At 46.8% G+C, this 17,924-nt stretch overlaps 1 protein-coding gene across 1 annotated transcript in view; it reads right to left on the reverse strand.

Moving 5' to 3' along the window:
- Positions 1-17,924, reverse strand: part of PLEKHG4 (pleckstrin homology and RhoGEF domain containing G4) — a 117,875-nt gene that overhangs the window by 71,360 nt on the left and 28,591 nt on the right. The window contains exons 3-4 of the mRNA XM_068955459.1: positions 11,598-11,795; positions 175-2,317 (exon numbers count right to left, since the gene is read on the reverse strand). Coding sequence (XP_068811560.1) covers positions 175-2,317; positions 11,598-11,795 — 2,341 coding nt within the window. The remainder of the gene's footprint in view (positions 1-174; positions 2,318-11,597; positions 11,796-17,924) is intronic.

Below are 17,924 nucleotides of genomic sequence, written 5' to 3' on the forward strand. Positions count from 1 at the left end.
AGAGAAAGCTAATTTCAAGCCATGAAAATGAAAACCTAAACAATTCCATGCAGTTTGCGCTATTACCCCAAAGCTCCCCAGTAGACAGCGTTTGTCAGCAGTAGCTCTTGAGGCTTTTGCTTTCTTCCCACGTTATCAACCAGGTAAATACACAAATATCCAATTCTGCTGTACCTGTGGGAGATGATGTCCCTGAAACTGCCTCTTGGTGAAAGTGCAGAGTGGTGGGATCTGTATGTCCCTCAATAGCTCCTGAGGACAGTGGTCCAAGCTCCAGCTCCTCTTTAATGGATTCCAGTGTTTTTAGGGCTGCCGACTCACCCTCAATCTTTGACCTTTTCCCATCAGAAACACTTCCCTGGTTCTCGTTTTCTCCTCGCAAATCCTGCGCTGCAACATGCTCTGGGTTCAGCACAGAGTTCACTCCGCTTTTATGGCCCTGGTTTTCAGCCCAACTTTGTGGCTCCTCACATCTCCCTCCATTCCTGTGGGTTTTGACTTCACTTGAGCCTTCTGGGTGTGCATCAATGTTCACCAAAGAGCTGCTGTTATCTAATTGTTCTGCCATCTGATCACTCTCGGCTGACAGAGTGGTTTGGAGCAGTATGGCTTCTCCCTCTGACAAGAGTCCATCCATAGGAACTTTGACAGAGTAGTAATTATGACTAGTCTGATTCTCTTCTAGAGTCCACATTTGTTCAACCTCTTCGACTTCCTCAGAGCTTTCTCTGCTTCCCAACTCTAATTCATGGAGTTCTCCTCGGTTCAACAGTTCTGGAGGATTTAATGAAGAACTAAGATTTGCTTCCTGATCACCGCAGAAAGCATGGACTGCTCCTCCATTTGCTGTATCTCCTGAAGAAAGGAAGGCTCTCTCCATACCTATGTCTGAACTTTCAGCTGTGGTGAGCAGTGTAGTGGCCTGGACTGGTGCAACACTTTCACTGACGCTCTGGCAAGACACATCAGAACCTCCCTTCTGTGCGCAGTGAGGTGTGCAAGACCCTGGGACAGAAAAAAGACAGGGATCCATCCTCGTCACCTCATTCAGGCTCTCTGTCAGTGGTTCTCCACGTTCTCTCAGTATCACCTCCTCTTTAGCAGCAGCAGCATCTAGAACTGTTTCTGGGCTCTGCTCTGACGTTTCAGCACCAGGTTTTTCACTAGAAACATCACTTTCTACCTCCATGTTTCCAGCAGCACCAGTCAGCCGTGCTTTGCAGTCAACACCATCTCCAGCACACATATCACTGTAGCTGCACAGTGCATATCGCCAATCGATTGAGTGTTCGCTGTGGGCCTCCTGCCCTGCAGGGGATGGATCCCCTGCGCTGCTGGCAGAAGACACAGCCACAGGAAAGTGATTCCCCATGCTCCCAGGACCACTTGATTCCAGCTGACCTTCTGGTAACAGTTCACCATGTACCATCATTTTGTTGCTTTCCAAAGGAACTACATTTTTGAGAACTTCTGTAGAAGAAGTCCTCAGAGTGTCCATTTGACAGTGCTCCTTTTGTGCACGTGCTGACTGACTTAAATTCTTGCGGTATGTACAGTCTTGAGTAAGTATAAGCTTATGCGTGCCTTTAGATGCATTCACTCTTGTTATGGGCTGAGTTCTACAATTTAAAGGTAGTGACTGGGTTAAAGAGGCTGTTTGCGGCCCGAACCTGGGCAAGGAAACTTCTGTAAGTTCAACGTACTCCCCTTCAAGGTCACTTTGCAAGTTCTCTTGAGGCACTGGACTTGTACACGCATCACTGACAACAGTTTTGCTTAATTGTGGAGCTGTGCTGCTAATGACCAAGTTGTCTTGACTCAGACTTTGCTCCTGTAGATACTGAGATCCTATGTCTGGTGAGCTGCACTCAGCATCGTCCATGGGGAGGCACAAAATTGAAGGTTCTTCTGTATTTTCTGGAGCAATTATATTATTTTCAATTATTTTTGGTTTATTAATAAATTCAGGATTAACTACTTTCTCCCAGGGAACACGAAATATTTTATCATTAGTGGTTAGTAAACAGTTTTCCAGTGCTATACCCATCCGCTCTCCATTGATAGTACTCAACCATTCCAGAGTAAAAATAGAGGTATAGGAGACTTCCGGAATCACAATTTCTTCTATGTTATGTTTGTCTTTTGCCAAACATTTCAGTACAACTCGCGGAGACTTCTTCAGATAGGGGACCACCTGAAGGTAAAAGTCACCAGGCTTTAAGATTCGCCAGTCAATGGAAGCTAGCTGGACTACAATCTTCTCGTGAATACATAGGGGCCAGCCCTCATGACGGAAGAGCAAGCCACAGTACTGAACCTATGGAGAGAAGAGAAAGCATTTTCAGTATCAGGAACATATCTCACTTCAAGCTTTTGGACAGGAGAGATGAATACTTTCTTTTCACAGTTTAGCTGTATTAATGGCACAGTAAAACTTAGGCTCTTCAGTAATCAGCATAGAGGAGTTTTCCATATTGAGGTGCTTCTCTTTAAAAACCAGCAACAAAAAGGCAACCAACACGAATCACCAGCATCTCAGAATTCAAATACAAACCAGTTCGCTGCCAGAAGTATTAGCTCTATTTCACAGATGGGTCAGCACAGACAGGGAGAGGTCTAAGCCTCAGAGTCATAGGGTATAGAAAACAGGAGTTCCCCCTTCTCAGCAGAAAGTGCTCAAGCCAGGAGACCCCTTCTTTACCTTATTTCTGACACATTAGGAACAATAGGACTGACTGATAAAAATGAAACTTCAGCCTGTAGAGCATCCCTAACCATGTGCCATTCAAGAAATGCAGGCAGAGAGCAGCCTGTTTAGAACAAATATGCACAAAACCCACTGTTCTCAGCTAAAAACCATCCACAGCCTGAATAGAAGGTACCCAAATAATCTGCATCATTTCTGGAGCATCTACAGCGAGCTCTAGGTTGCACCAAGTATGCTCAATACCAAGTTACCAGAAGGAGCTTGTAGATGCAGAAATCTCATTGTACACGATACCTATTGTCAGCCTGGCACTGCAAAATGTCTTGTCTGTAGCACTGTAGGCTCTTTAGACTGAGATCTGCTGGAAGGGAACTAGATTAAGAGCTTCGTCAATGAGGAAAGGCAGAATCAAAATGCTAAGTAAAGTCTGCCTGAGGATTTTGTTCTACCCCTAAACGTGTGCTGCTGCAGTATGCAATATTTCCCACTAGACTTTGGTTAAGCCAAATTAAAGAGCAGGGAGCCAGGTAAAAAGCATCACTCATCTGCTGCTATCAAGAGCTTATGCAAGAGAGGCGAAGACAAGTTATGTGGGATTTAGCAGCGAGGGGAATCGCTGCAACCTACCAGTGAATGGGAGAAGAAAACAGGAGAAAGGAAGCAGCAGATGAGGAAAGCATAGTGAGGCCACAGAGAAAGAGGGCAGCAAGTCCCATTAGCAGGCTGCAGGGAACTGCACTGAGCATAAAAGGAATTTTCTTCCCTTATGACAGCTATACGCTCTCCCCCAGTAACTCGTCTCCTATCTCTACATTCACCAACTGCTGCCAGGATAGGGTACTGCCCAGGAAACAAAACAGCCCACTGCTTGGTGAATGCTGAACTTGCTGGCATTTCCAAAGTACTTCCCCAAAAACCAAGCACAAGAATATTGCTTCCCAAACTCTCCCCCACCCCTACCCGATTTCAGAAGTTGCACAGACCTGTTCAAGGGAACTGCAGTACTGTTCTGGCATATGTTTCACCTTGCTACCCATGCGTGTGCCTGAAAGTTCTGTGCACAAACTATGTTCTCCTGGTCTGCACCACACATGCGGCAAGGGTGCGTGACAATAAAGATTCTCTCCCCATTATTTAGTTTAAACAGAATGAACTCCTCAAGTGCACTTCCAAAGCCTTTAGCCATTCCCCTGCCTCTTGGAATTTCATCCCGTTTACTATCAACATCCTTAACACAACACACTAACAGACACATCAGTTCCCCATACACATAGCAGTTTCCCTCGTGCTACTTGATAATGCTTGATTTGCATAACCAAGTTGTGAACAAGCAGCCCCCAGGTATTTCTGAGATCTGCTGTTTCCCAATAAGGTGTCTAATGCCAACACCATCAGTATATCAGGTTTTCCTTCATTTAAGTCTATTTAACAAATGTTTTGCATCCAGATTTTCTAGTAATCTGGATCTTGCTCCAGGTCAGCGACATTTTTCACTTCTAAGAATTCCCACCAGGAACTGAAACATCTCCACATTTTAAAATTAATGATCATTTTTGGTTCAGGTTAGTATAAAAAACATTGAAGTACTAAAGACCTGAGAGCCAAATCTCTCTCCTCTGAAGAAAGGCTGAGAGAGTTGGGCCTGTTTAGCCTAGAGAATAGAAGACTGAGAAGCGATCTCATCAACATGTACAAGTATCTGAAAGGAGGGTGTCAAGAGGATGGGGCCACACTCTTCTCTGTGGTGCCCAGTGACAGGACAAAAGGAAATGGGCAGAAACTGAAACACAGAAGTTCCATCTGAATCTGAGGAAAAATTTCTTGACCGTGAGGGTGACAGAGCACTGGAACAGGTTGCCCAGAGAGGTGGTGGAATGTTTCAATTTAGCAGGTTAATTTGTTGTCTCCATTCCACGTTTGCGTTAAAAAAATCCTATTACAGACATTCCATTAATTCCCTAGACTCACAACAGTTGGCCAGAGTGTCCCATTGGGCCAATATTAAGAGTATATATTAATTGTCTTTCAGTTCTCTAGAAATCCTTCATCATTCCCAAACATAGGAACATTCATGACACTCTAAGCCCCCCCCTTGCTCCCCCCCCCCCCCAAGTAAGGTTTCCAGGCACCTATCAAGACAGTTTCAGGTAACTCCCAATCAAACGAAAGAACTGAAGTCCTGCTGCTGAACTGACTTGGCTCATAACTATTTAAAACTTAATCACAACTTTACAAAATAAAATTACTGCTTTGAACTAGATTCTGTTTGAGTAAAACAAGATTTAAATTCAGCCATGGCATAAGCCATGACATTAGCCAAAATTCATTTTCAGTTCCATGATTAATCTCATTTTTCTCTGTCATGACAAGGTCTTAGATGGAATTTTCCTGTAATGGATGCAACACTTAAATTAGAAAGCTGTCATCTAGAAACACGAGAGATTTCAGTACTGGCAGCATTAGACTTCAAGCATTTTATCTGGTTTCTTTTACATGGTCACATGGAAGTCTTGACAGAGAAAGTAGTTTATGAATATGCTGTATTCTGCAGACCAGACAGATGACAAAAGAATGCATTAATTCAAATCTTTTGCCAAATAACAGAGAAAACACAGAACCAGAAGGAATGTCCTGGATCCTCAAATGTCTTGAAACAACAGGTAATAGCATCAAGTAATTTCTTTCCTATGCTCATCAAGCTATAACTTCAGCCCAGCTAGGTTTCTTATCCTCAGTATGCCTAACATGAAGCTGCTCAGAAGGTTGAAGGCCCACACCATTTCTTCAGGTTCAATAATTCTCCTTCTCTTCCTTGCACCTTATTCCCTGAATGTTTTCCCATGGCTTAAATTTATTAAGCTATGTCACATCACTTTAACACTTCTCCCTTGATCATCTCTTGCGCATGCCTAAAGCACCTCCTTAGCTCAAACATCTTTTCTACACCGGTTTGTTTCACTTTTTTTCACTGTGCAAAGCATTGCACAAGGCTGTGTATAATGGCACCAACACTTCCCACCTGTACTGGAAGCATCTCATTCCCTAAAGCTAACATCACACTTGTCTCTTCCACAGTCATGCCCCTTTAGTAACCCAGTCACCTACTATCTTTCTTTCCAAACCGATGAGTCCCAGTTCACAGTAGAATTTTTTTTTTCCTATTACATTCTAGAGGCATGAGCTTGCACGTTGGGGCTACCATTATAAAAACTATGAAAGACAAAGTTTTACAGCTCGTGCAATACATTTATCCTAGTCCTCCTCTCTGATATTGCTCATGTCTCTGACTTGTTCCATCACAATTTTCTGTCATCTGCATGCTCTTACTTTTTATGCCAAGGCCATAGATGAGAAGTATTATCTGTCTCACGACTCCTGCCTCAAACTCAGTTTTTTACTTCAGTACAAACACCCTTGCTTTTACCAGTTTGTTACTCATCTTGCAATGCTTACATAAACCTCCACCCCTTTGACACAGTAATTCTTTTTTCGTATGACTACACAGTAAATCCTTTACAAAAGAAATTAAACAATCAAAACACTTCTTTCTAGATAGACGGCTGCTTCATGAAAAAGTCTAGTCTGATGCTACCTGCCACAAAGCAAACCACATGAAAAAATATTATCCAATTTGTAATGGACTGGTTAACTCTTCCCCTGCTCACTGCATGTTGTTCTTATATGCTCAGCTTGTTCAATGTATTTTATTACTATCCCTGACTTGACAGATTCGGTAAAAATCCCTGTTATCAGAAATTCAGCATTATGTGGCAACTTCTTCCACACTGCAGGATGGAGATCAGCCAGTCCCCTTGTCTTCAGCATACACATTTCCATTTCAGTCCTGGCAGCTTCATTTCTGTTCTCTCAGTGCAATCAGCTGTCCTACTGTTTTATCTATACGCTATATCACCATTGTACTGAATCTTCCTCTAGTTTTCATTTTGTTTGGGGGTCATATTATCTTTATATTCTAACCTTGAACTCAGAGCAGATCCACCTGCTTTTCTTCTTTTAATCCGAGTTTTAAAACCCTACAACTTAAAACACAATTTGCCTGTACCTCCCTCAAAATCAAGAGGAGCTAAGCTTTGCAGTCTTACATGCTTATGCTTTCTGATCTCTAAGAAATGGATTTCTCTACTAGCTAGCGCCTTTTCACATAGCATGGTTGAATTTAGCTAACCAAGGCCTCCTCTTACAACAATACACTGTTTACAGAAGTTGCTACAGGCTTCAGCAAAAGTCTCAGGACCTGCTTTGCAGATTTTTCCATCAAGCTCAAGACTCACTCAGCCTCTCAGTCAGCAGAACTTGTATCTCCTGCAGAAGTGCCCAAGCCAAATATTTTGTACGTAAGGCTTCAGACAAAAACAATTTGCGTTATTTTCGCGAAGAAACGATTGCACCTACACCACTCACCATCAGTCCTTTTTCTGCCATTAGAATATTTCCTAATAGGTACTTTGAGGCCACCTACACCCATTTGGAGGGGGGCTAGGAGAGAAACAAAAATTAATTCCTAAATTATTACAAATAGTTTATACAACTGCAAAGTGAGAGACACCATCACCAGAATGAACATAAAGCTGAATTCTATCTGGACCTATCTTACATAGAGTTTCTGTTAAAACCTTAACGCACAGTATCCCATTTGGGGGCCATTCTTACACTAGCAAACCTGAAACGCAGCCTCACTGCTTAGATGACCTGTTTGCCTATTGACTGACAAACGACAAATGGAAGAAAACTCAGCAATAAAATGACCGCCTGACCACAATGCAGAACTCACTGAAGTTCCTGACAAACTTGCAAAGTAACAGTCTAAACTGCAGCAAGAGCTAGATTAAAATCCAAGACGGAATGTTAAATCCCTCAGTAGCATAAATGTTTCAGAGTTTTAGAACTTTTACAGTGGAGCATCCACATGCCTCTCCTGCTCCAAAAAGCACCTTCAAAGGGAAGATTATGTGAAGAGGCTTATTTCAGTTGTTTTAACAGTTCACTTTGAGGTTTAAGTATTTGCTCTTCTCATGTCCAATCAGTGCCAGAGCCAAATCCGGCTGCCTACTCAGAGGAGTGCCAGGAACAGACACTGTGCTCAGCAGTGGCAGCCAGGAAGAAAGCTTAGGAAAGAGCTGGGCATTGATGACAAATATGTCACAAAGGTCCCAATTCCTAGCTCAGTGTGCTGTCTGAAGGCCAGTGGCAATACCCGGTTTCTCACTCAGTGGTAAGAAGAGGAATACTCTTTGACGCACCCTTCCATAAACGTACCCCCAGCTCCTGAGGTTTCCATCCAGACTACTGGTTTTAATATGCCCAAATGAAGTTTGTGAAGGGGTACCCCTTATAAAGCCACTTACATTTTTGTTACAGCAAAAACTGAGAAAAAGATCTAGCTCTCTCAAGATTTCCTACAGCAATGACTTTTTTTTCTTTCGTGTGCTTAGGAAGCGCCCACAAGGAGCAGCTGAACTACGGACTAAGCAGAATCATAGAGGAAACACTGCTTTTTGCTTAGGTGCTATAAAAGGCAGACATAAGACATTTGTACATAAGGTTTTAGACAAAAACAATTTGCATTATTTTCCAGAAGAGACTATACAATTGTACCGTACACCACCCGCCATCAGCCCTTTTTATGCCATTAGAATAATTCCTAATAGGTACTTTGAGACTATTTAAAGAACAAGTAATAAGAAAAAATCCTGTGCTTTCAATAAGTGAAGATAATAGAAGGGGGACACAGTGGCCTTAGAGGTTTGGGGAAAAGGAGTCCACACAAAAGAGAAAGAAATACATTTGAGCAATAAAAATTAAAACAAGCAGACTTCAGAGGGAAATATGGAGTAGCCTGGGCCCTCCCGTAAAGACCTGACAAGGTAACCTACCTAGAGCTCCCTTGTTCTCCCAGTACTGCCAGCTCTAAAAGTGCAAAATTGTAAGTCAGGGCCAGAAAGGGTCACGAGCAAAGAGAGGCCCACAGCATTTGGCTCTGGCCTTTCAGAGGTCTGTGCCACCGTGCACTCTGCCCCACACTGCCCATCCTCCCAGATATGTTGTGCCTAATGCAAAATCCCCCAGTGCCCTGCGCTGAGCAACAATGGGTCCAGCTTGCCCCTATGCCCTGGGCAGCCCCTTGCTGGAGGCAGCTGCCCCACCACCCTGCTGGCCCTGCACCCATGGCTCCTATGACATTCCTGGAAAGCCAGAGATTGCCAGAAAGGCCCTGAGCCCTTCCCTGTTTCTGGTACTGTGACTGGAAGGTGGCTCTGAACAGGGTTCCTGCCCCAGCACCACCTCCTCACACAAGGCTGTGACAGCAGGATGGCCCCACCACATTGGTTTCCCCCTCCAAGTGCCTGCTGCAGTAGGCACCACAGATTCCACCACCCCCCCCAGCTCCACGCTAGTCTAGGAGGTTGCTAGCACCCCTGCTCTCACCCTGATTTCTCCCTGCCACAGCCCCCAGCCCTCCTCCCCCACAGCCCTGCAGGGAACCCACTCCCCCACCACAGCCCCCAGCCCTCCTCCCCCACAGCCCTGCAGGGAACCCACTCCCCCACCACAGCCCCCAGCCCTCCTCCCCCATAGCCCTGCAGGGAACCCCCCTCCACAGCTCCCAGCCCTCCTACCCCATGGCCCTGCAGACAACGCCCCCCCCCGCCCCTTACCACAGCCTCCAGCCCTCCTACCCCATGGCCCTGCAGACAACGTCGCCCCCCCCCGCCCCTTACCACAGCCTCCAGCCCTCCTACCCCATGGCCCTGCAGACAACGTCACCCCCCCGCCCCTCACCACAGCCTCCAGCCCTCCTACCCCATGGCCCTGCAGACAACGCCCCCCCCCCGCCCCTCACCACAGCCTCCAGCCCTCCTACCCCATGGCCCTGCAGGGAAACCCCCTCCCGCCCTCCGCCAGCCCCACCACCTCAGACTCCTGCACCACAGCTCCTAGCTCAGCCAGGGTCTATCATGCCCATCAAGGCAGCCCCACACTCTGATTGGCTGCTGCAGCCTGATCTGTCTACTCATTGGCTGCTGAGAAGCCCCAGCCCCTCCCTACTGTTCCACACCTGTGGCCTCTTTCCCAGCAGGCCTCAGCCCTCTGCGGGGTCATGGTCCCTTTTGGTCCTGCGGCCTCACTGGACCCCAGTCCTGCCATTCCCTCCTCCCCCACCAGGCTGACGGAGGAGGGCGCCCAGGGAAGAACAGCCCCCTTCTCACTGCCCAGCAAAATCCCTCCTTCGTGCCCATCCTTGCGGGCCGTCCCCATAGCTATCACCATGGCCTTCATCTTGGGAGAGCAACACTGTTGACCGAAGTCCCCAAGAGCCAACGAGAGGCAGAGCGCAGTGCCAAGACACAGCCTGCAGCCACAGGTCCGGCGCTGCAGCCTGGGCAATGGGCTCCCCTCAAATGCCAGGCTGCTTTCCTGCCACCACATCACCCATCCAGGGCTTTGCTAGGCACATCAAAGCTTCAGGAAGCCCCAAAGATCTCGGAGAGCGGGGAAATCGCTACCTTACCTTCCTCTGCGAGATAGGCAGTTTGGGGAATGGCTGGAAACAGCTTGCAATAATTACTGGTTCATACAAACTAAAAGACTTTTGTTTCTTTCAGGGGGAAAAGAGGCTATGCATCATCACATTAGAAATTGCAGCTAGATAAACCTATCGAGTAATTCCTGTTCTTATGTCCAGTATTTGAAAGACACCACGCTACTCATTAGGCATATATTTTTATCTTAGATGCCCAGAGTTTAAAAAGAGAAAAAAAAAAAAAAGTAAATTTAAAAATAGAAACCTAACTATAGCTGACATGGAACTAAATGAAAAGACCACAGAAGAGATATTTTAAAATAACTGTAACATTATGGGATTCAGAAAAGTCATTTCGTTCTAAAATAAAAGCTTAGAAAATAAACTTTTCATATATACCTTGTGTGCAGGTAACAGGCTGCAGCTCCCCCAAAATCCTCATACATAAACCCTATGAGCCTGTGCAGGAAGATCAAAAACACTTACAGGGTGACTAGTGGTCAGGGGTTTTTTATGAAGATCCGTCATATGTGATAGGTGTTTTTCCCCTAGCATTCCAGCTCCCTGAGACAAATGAGTATCTGACTATTCCAGCTTCTATTTATTTTTTTCCTCCTCCCAGAAAGCCCTTGCCCTCCCTCATGAGGAGATCTCTTGAAAAACTGACCACACGCATCCTCTGGGCTCAAAGGAAAAAAGCTAGAAAGAGCCTCAGATTTTGTTTTTAGGGTTTTTTTTTCCCCCTAAGTCTTACAAACTTTGAGCCAAGTTTGATGGAGGCATTTGACTCATCGTTTCTAACATTTGAGACTCACAACAGTAAAGCACATTAATCTTGGACTCACTGTGGCAGTAATTGTAACGTGACTCCTCGGGGCTACTGAGTCTTGCAAACGTTCCAGCAACCATCAAAGGGGAGTGAGAGTTCTGGGAAAAACACCGACTGGCAGCATTTCATCCAGCACGTCCTTCTGCCAGTGGCAGGAGCCTGACAGTTTAATCCATGCTGCCAGGGAACGGCTGGGGTTAGAAGCTACAAGACTCTGGCATATCCAGCAAATGGGTTGCAAAGACTTCACTTAAGCCTCCCCTCCAAACCCCTCAAAGCTTTCTGTTTAGTGTTCCTGGTTATGCCAAGTGAGGGCAACACTCCACATCTGATCTCTGCAAGGCAAATTTCAGTGACAATTTCTCAACTGTTTCATCATTGTCAGCCTTGCCTTCCCACCTATGCTTCCACCATATACACACACACAAGCACTTTTTGCCAGCCCTTTTACATACTAGAGCAAAAAGAAAGCTCTCCTGCAAAGCTGTTGCAGACCTTTTAGAGCCTACTATACTTACACAGGCATCCTGCTGAACGCACTGCAGGATGTGCTTTGCTGGAATCAGGAAGTCTATGAGGTAGCGCAGTCCATCCCCACGGTACGTCTTCTCCACCACATCAAAAACTTGGCACAGAACAGTGGCTGCAGTGGCCTCAAACGGAGGGTAGAGCACTGATAACGTGCTCTGAATGCAACCGTCCAGCGATTCCGAGTCCTGCCAAGAGAGAAAGTATTAGCGGTACCACGCTACGATATGCCTCAGTGCACCGAAGAGCCCTAGACCCAGGAGCGCACCCATATCCGAATGTGAGGAGAGAGAGGATCAAGGAGAAAACTTCTGTCCTTTTCAGTTTCTTTTGACACTGGCAATTGCAGGTAGAAAAAGAGCTCTCGAAACGCGGGTGAAGTGCTCGCAGAGAGCTGTGCACCGCAGCAAGATTTCCCAGCTTTTGCTTACGCAGCAAGTCATTTTCCTGACTGAGCTGGGTGGGGCTCCTATTAAACCATTACCGCAACACGTGAGTGCATGCAAGCGAGAGTGTCATGGGGTGGACAAATCTGCAGGCCCCATGTTTCAGACACCCAGGGCTGGAAACGCCAGCCAGCGTTCAGGTATGTTATGTTCCTCAGCAGGCCAAGGGGACTTGCAGAGGCAGCTTCTGAGCAGCTGAAATTTTTCAGCATGCTGCACTCTTATCATTAAAGTCCCCACGCAGGATAAGCTGCCAGAGTTGTTTGGTACCAGGAAAAGCCACTCAACATTGCAATTCCTCGTTATTCAGAGCTGTTTCGTTGTTTGCCTCTCATGATAGGCTCCCTGCAGGAGCCAGGAAGTTTCTGCAGTGCGAGATCCCTCACAACAGGATCCACAGACTACGTGTGAACGTGATTGCCTTTAAGTGTCTAACCATGCACATCTATCTATCTGTAGGATTCCCATTTCCTGCTCAGGGATTAGAGGTGATGGTTTCACTACTTTCCCCTTCATTCTCAAGAACATGCCAGCCAGAGCCTGCCCAGGGTGTCAGGACCTATTCCAGTGCTAGAGGCCAAATTTTGATGTACTGCATGGGTGTAAATCAAGAGAGAAGACACACAGACAGGCAAAAATGGTACACATCTGCAGAGAGGATCAAGATCCCACCGCCCCCGTGCCCTTTTATTTTAGAGGGGACCCCTCTGGCTACCTTAAAGCCAGGGGGATTGAGTTTTGCTGCAAAACCAAAATAAAGTTTACTCAGGTGTCTGGCCAGATCCTCGTCTGATATAAATCCATTTCCCTTCACTGGAGACAATGAAAGCACTTGAGCCTCTGGCCCAGAAGCCCTACAACCTCCTGAAAAACAGGAACAGCTGCATGGACATGCCTGAAAGCATACCTCAGTCCCACAGCAAGATTTGGAGAGAAAGCTAAACAAAGAAGTGGCACATCAGCTTTCCCCACCAATAGGGAACGGTAGGATGGAGGGGATCAGGAGGAGGCAAACTCTTTCATTTCTTCCACTGCAAGGGAGCACATGTTCATTGCTCCAGACACCTCCACGGGCTTTAGAAAGTGCAACAGTCTCAGAGCAAGCCTACACTGACCTGCAACCACAGCAGAGAGGGTACTCCTCATGCAAGCCTTCCCATCTCTCACAGCTGTCCAGCTCAATGATCTTTAATTCTTCATTTATAGGTTTTTTTTTTTTTTTTTTAAGCACAGTATAAACACACTGCTCTGTTGTGAGGCCTTCCTTAGGATAGCATGCGGGACTGCCAGGAGTGATAAGGAAGCCCAGGCAATGCCTCCACAATCTCTGCCTGCACCAAGCTTGGAGGATGCATGCAACAGGCAAACCACAAACTGCCTGTGGCACAGCTTCATTACTTTTTCTACTGTTTCTCCTGATGTCAGCAACAAGCAAGGCTAAATGGCATTAAGTAACCTTCTCAATTGTTCACAACTGTTCTAAGAGGCCATCTGCCTCCTGCAATAGCCCTCAAGGTCAATGCAACCAGATAAACAGAGGTTATGGAGTTATTTTTTGTATTGTCAACCCAAGGACTCAAAAAGCAGGAGCCCTACCTGCAATACACAAGTGTTAAATGGTAGGAGTGAGTATTTAACCCTAATGCTAAATAGGAGGAAGTTGTTTTAAACAAGCTTCTCTCCACCTAGAAGAGCGCAATATAAAGCCCCAATTTTTATTCAGTTATTTAAAATAGAAGTTGAAGTTCCTAGGCACTTCCTCAACTCCAGCAACAGATCTTCACAGAAGATCTTCCACTGGATATTGTGGAGCAAAAAACTGCGAAGAGCTGACAGCCAGCCCAATCTGTAAGGCAGCGTGTGCCTCTCTGCACAGTTCTGGTCGAGACTATCCCCACACAGGGTGCATGGGAAGAGCTCAGCAGAGCTAGGGAAGTACATAAGAAGAGAAAGCAGTCCGATAGGGACTGCAGGATGAGTTACACAGACCAAAGAGGTCAGTCTAAGTAAGAAGTGTTCCCTGTGTACTGTATTCTGGACCTGTTAAAAAAGGCATGGAGGGGCCTGTAGGGTAGGGAAACGTGTACCAAGCCCAATACAAAACCTCTCCCAGCCAGACATCCAACTAATATTGCTAAATATTGACATAACACACAAAACATTACATCTCCCTACTCCCATGCGCTCTTGTGAAGTGACAAGCAGAGGCCAAATGCAGCCAAAGGCGTGTGCAGCTCCAATAACCTCTGTTGACACCAGCCTTAGACCTGTCCCAGCAAGCATCTTTGCCCTTGTCAGACAGAACTGGTCTTCAGGCAGGTGCCCTCCCGCTCAGCCCCAAACGCCAAAGAGAGCCCAGCCAAATGCTTGTGTAGCGTCACAGAAGTGTTACAGCTGGTAACATTTGAGAACAATTTCCATCTGGCCCTCTACAGTCCACAGATTCAAAATTTCAGTCAAAACCAACTGGGCAGTTTCTCACCTGTGGCTTCTGCCCCTCTTCTTCCTGCCCTGTTTGAGCAAAATTCTTTGAGATGTTAATTTCCCTCTACCTCCCAATGAATTTGGTTGCGTTTACTATTGCAAGGAAAATAAAGAAGTAAAAATATTTGCACATGAATCACAGTGCATTGCTCTAAGGTCCTCACACCATTCCTGCTGCCTTAGCAAAGTCTTCACAAGACCATTATTAACATTGGCACCCAATCAAAAATCCTTCATATGGTTAAAATAAATCAAGTCATATATTATCCTGCCTTTAGTGAAATACAGAAAAGAACCATAGCCTGTAGCCATTGTACAGTTCAGTGCTAACAGTGTACTCCTTCACACAGTCTTACCTCTCTCTGGCTAGACTACACCATGAAGCCAGGATAGCTGTGAGGACTCTGAAGGGACAGAGAGAAAAAGTTTTCAACTCCTAGCATTTGATGGAAGGAGAGGATCATTTCACCAATCTCTCTTCTAATCCCACAGGAAAAGCCCCAAATATGGGAGCAAACTGACACATCCCCTTGCGATGAGAGTACAAGACCTGTCCTCTTGGACACTGATGGACCACCAGCATCCTTGCACCACTACAGAACAAGGATGCACCCGGCTTTCCGAGTCCTCAGTCTGTCTCCAAGATATTGTTACCAAGGGCCAAAGAGCTCTCACACATTAGCTGGCTTGCGTGAGCACAGAGGGCTTCCTCTGGGTACATGTCCTCCCCACTTGGCACCTGTCCACACAGCCCACAGTTGTCCCTGGCCCCCAGATCAGACCTTACTGGGGCCATTCCTGACCTTGGCTGAATGAAGTAGCAACACCACTTTTCAGTGCTCCCACCCAGCAGTCTCCAAGGAATAGGCCTAACCCAGGTGGAGGGTGAAAGATGGCAGAGCCTCTGGAGATCAGAAGACACCTTGAAACACAGAGGGTGAAAGGAAGCAGAGCTTGGCACCTCTGACAGCAGACTGGCCTCTGATCATGGACTTGTTAAGCCAACTCGCTGCCCTGGGGAGGCGGCTGCTGCTGTGGGCTAATTAACTTCTCAGATCGCAGAGAGGCTTGAGGAAACTGTCTCAGCAGGGTCTGAAAGAAGCTGCGTGGTCCTGCCATTTAATGCTTGAGTGCAGGCAGCCAGCCACAGACATCTTGCCTACAGGCAGTGCCTACTGCCACATGTGTGGAAGAGCCATGGTTTTGAGGCACAGGACAACACAGGGAACTCATACTTACCAGCTCTAAACAGTGAGAGAAGAGGAAGACCCTTCTGCTCCCCAGAGGCTGATAAATCTGAAATGTAGAACCCGTCCTATCTACAAGCCACATCCCTCTTATCTCAAGAAGGGGATGCAATCTGGAGCAGGAATGAGGAGAAACTCCTGTGACCCAAGAGGAGGGGACAGCGCTCTGAGAGGAGAACAAGCTTAAACCCAGCAGGGACATGAGGAGAGTGCAATTCTGCCCCGGCACACTTTCACTCAACCCTCACGCCAGCCCACACCTCCCTGCGCAGCCAGCCTGCGGCAGCAGCTCCAAAGACCCAGCAGAGCCTAGCACAGGTGCCTCCTGCAGAAAGCAGGCCCCTCCAGGCACTGCACAGCTCAGGCTTCCCTGTCTCCAAGAGCATTGTCACATCATCCCTAATGGGAAAGGTCCTGGACACTTGCTCCTTTTCAGCCACCAGGCACAAACACAAACACGAATGCTTTCCAACCAACCCAGAGAATTTTTCCCCAAGCGGAAATGGTCTTGGGACTCAAAATGCTTTTTGTAAATAACACAGGAGGCCTATAAACTCCAGCACACCGTCACCACTCTGCCACACGTTCACCACACCTCCAGGAGGGACACGCTTTTAAAATAACTTCTCTACAAATCAAGGCACTAAATAAAGCCTAGGTTAAGGTCATGTCCAGACACACCCGTATTCACCGCTCCCCAGCTGGGAGCTGGCTGTCAGTGCAGGGGATGGAGCGCAGTGATAGGCACGGCAAGGAAAGAGGAAAACCTCATGGTGAGATGGGTGGACAGAGTGCAGTACAATGGGAACGACCCAGGATGGTCCCGCCTAAGACAACAGGGCGGGAGGGAAAGTCGAGGAATGTTTTATAATTGACAAAGAACTCGGATCTGAATGGGAGCAGAAATCAGTGGGATGCCTCCCACTGATAATGGGAGCCACAGCTGTTGTGGTGAATCGCATACCGCAATAATGTCTATTCTGTCAAAGCTCTTCTTTGAAAACTGGAAGGCTCCTCAGGCCTAAGAGCCTCTCTCCCCATCAAGAACTGCAGCCAGGCAAATTAAGGGAGAGAGGAGGTTGCAAGTGGCCGGGCATAAGCACTAACACGGGACTAACAAGCAGGCAGCAGGAAGAGAAGTCTGGGATCACTTACATCCCTGCTTAAGGGGCGTTTCTACTCCTTGTACTACAAGCAACAGCTGCAGCAAGGGAGAAGAACTTGCCAAGAGGCATCTGGTGTAACCAGGAGCTTCTTAGTCTTTTCTAGGTGGACTCATCTAATTTTCTGCCTTCCATTGTGGGCATGGAGGGAGCTACGCAGCAATTCCAACTGCTAGGAGCTCCTGCCGTGCTACATTTCTTTCTCATTCAGCAATCAACTTCTTCCTGTTTGGGACCTGCTGCTCATGAGCTAAAGCTGAACATTGGAGACCCTTCTGCAGACTTAGAGAACAGGAGTCAGCTTGCCCAGGGAGCAAAGAAAGATCCACAGTGTTATGCACCTTGTGCAGGACCAGAATTCCTGTACTCTCGTGGCAGGTGCCAGGCTGGCAACACAAATGCCACAGCAACATGGGATGACACAGAACGCTACCAGCTGAAGCAGTGCAGGGAAGGGCTGCAATGCTGCTGAACCCACCCAGGCCCACAAAGCCTTGCAGCATTTTCCAGCGTTTTCCCTACAACTCACCCAAGTATCTCAGTAAGAAGTCAGCATCTTGCTCAAGAACGCTTGTCTACAAAAAAGTTGAGTCTTATTCAAGGAGAACATGAAGAGGCACAGGTCTTCCCTGTTGACAACCAAGAGGCTGTCTGAAGGCTCCTTACATCCACTGTGAGCATGGTGAGGCCAGAATCTAATTGCCTGGCTAGCCCATGACTTACGGCAGACTATGCCCCTTTCTAGCAGCTGGACTGGTCCATATAACATGCTGAGGTTTCATCTTGCAGCAGAAATTTAGCCGAAATTTAGGAGAAGGATCTGCAATTCTTTTCTTAAACACATCTCATCTGGACACCCATTTGAATGGCCAAAGTATGAAACTACATATCCCAACGTGCCTCAGTCAAATCTGATGCTTACCACTGCTTGGCAAAGCGAGGAGAATAACAAGGCTGTGGAGCAGAGCCCAGAAACG

The sequence above is a fragment of the Struthio camelus genome, chromosome 10 (genome assembly GCF_040807025.1).
Source record: "Struthio camelus isolate bStrCam1 chromosome 10, bStrCam1.hap1, whole genome shotgun sequence".
Classification (NCBI taxonomy): Eukaryota; Metazoa; Chordata; class Aves; order Struthioniformes; family Struthionidae; genus Struthio; species Struthio camelus.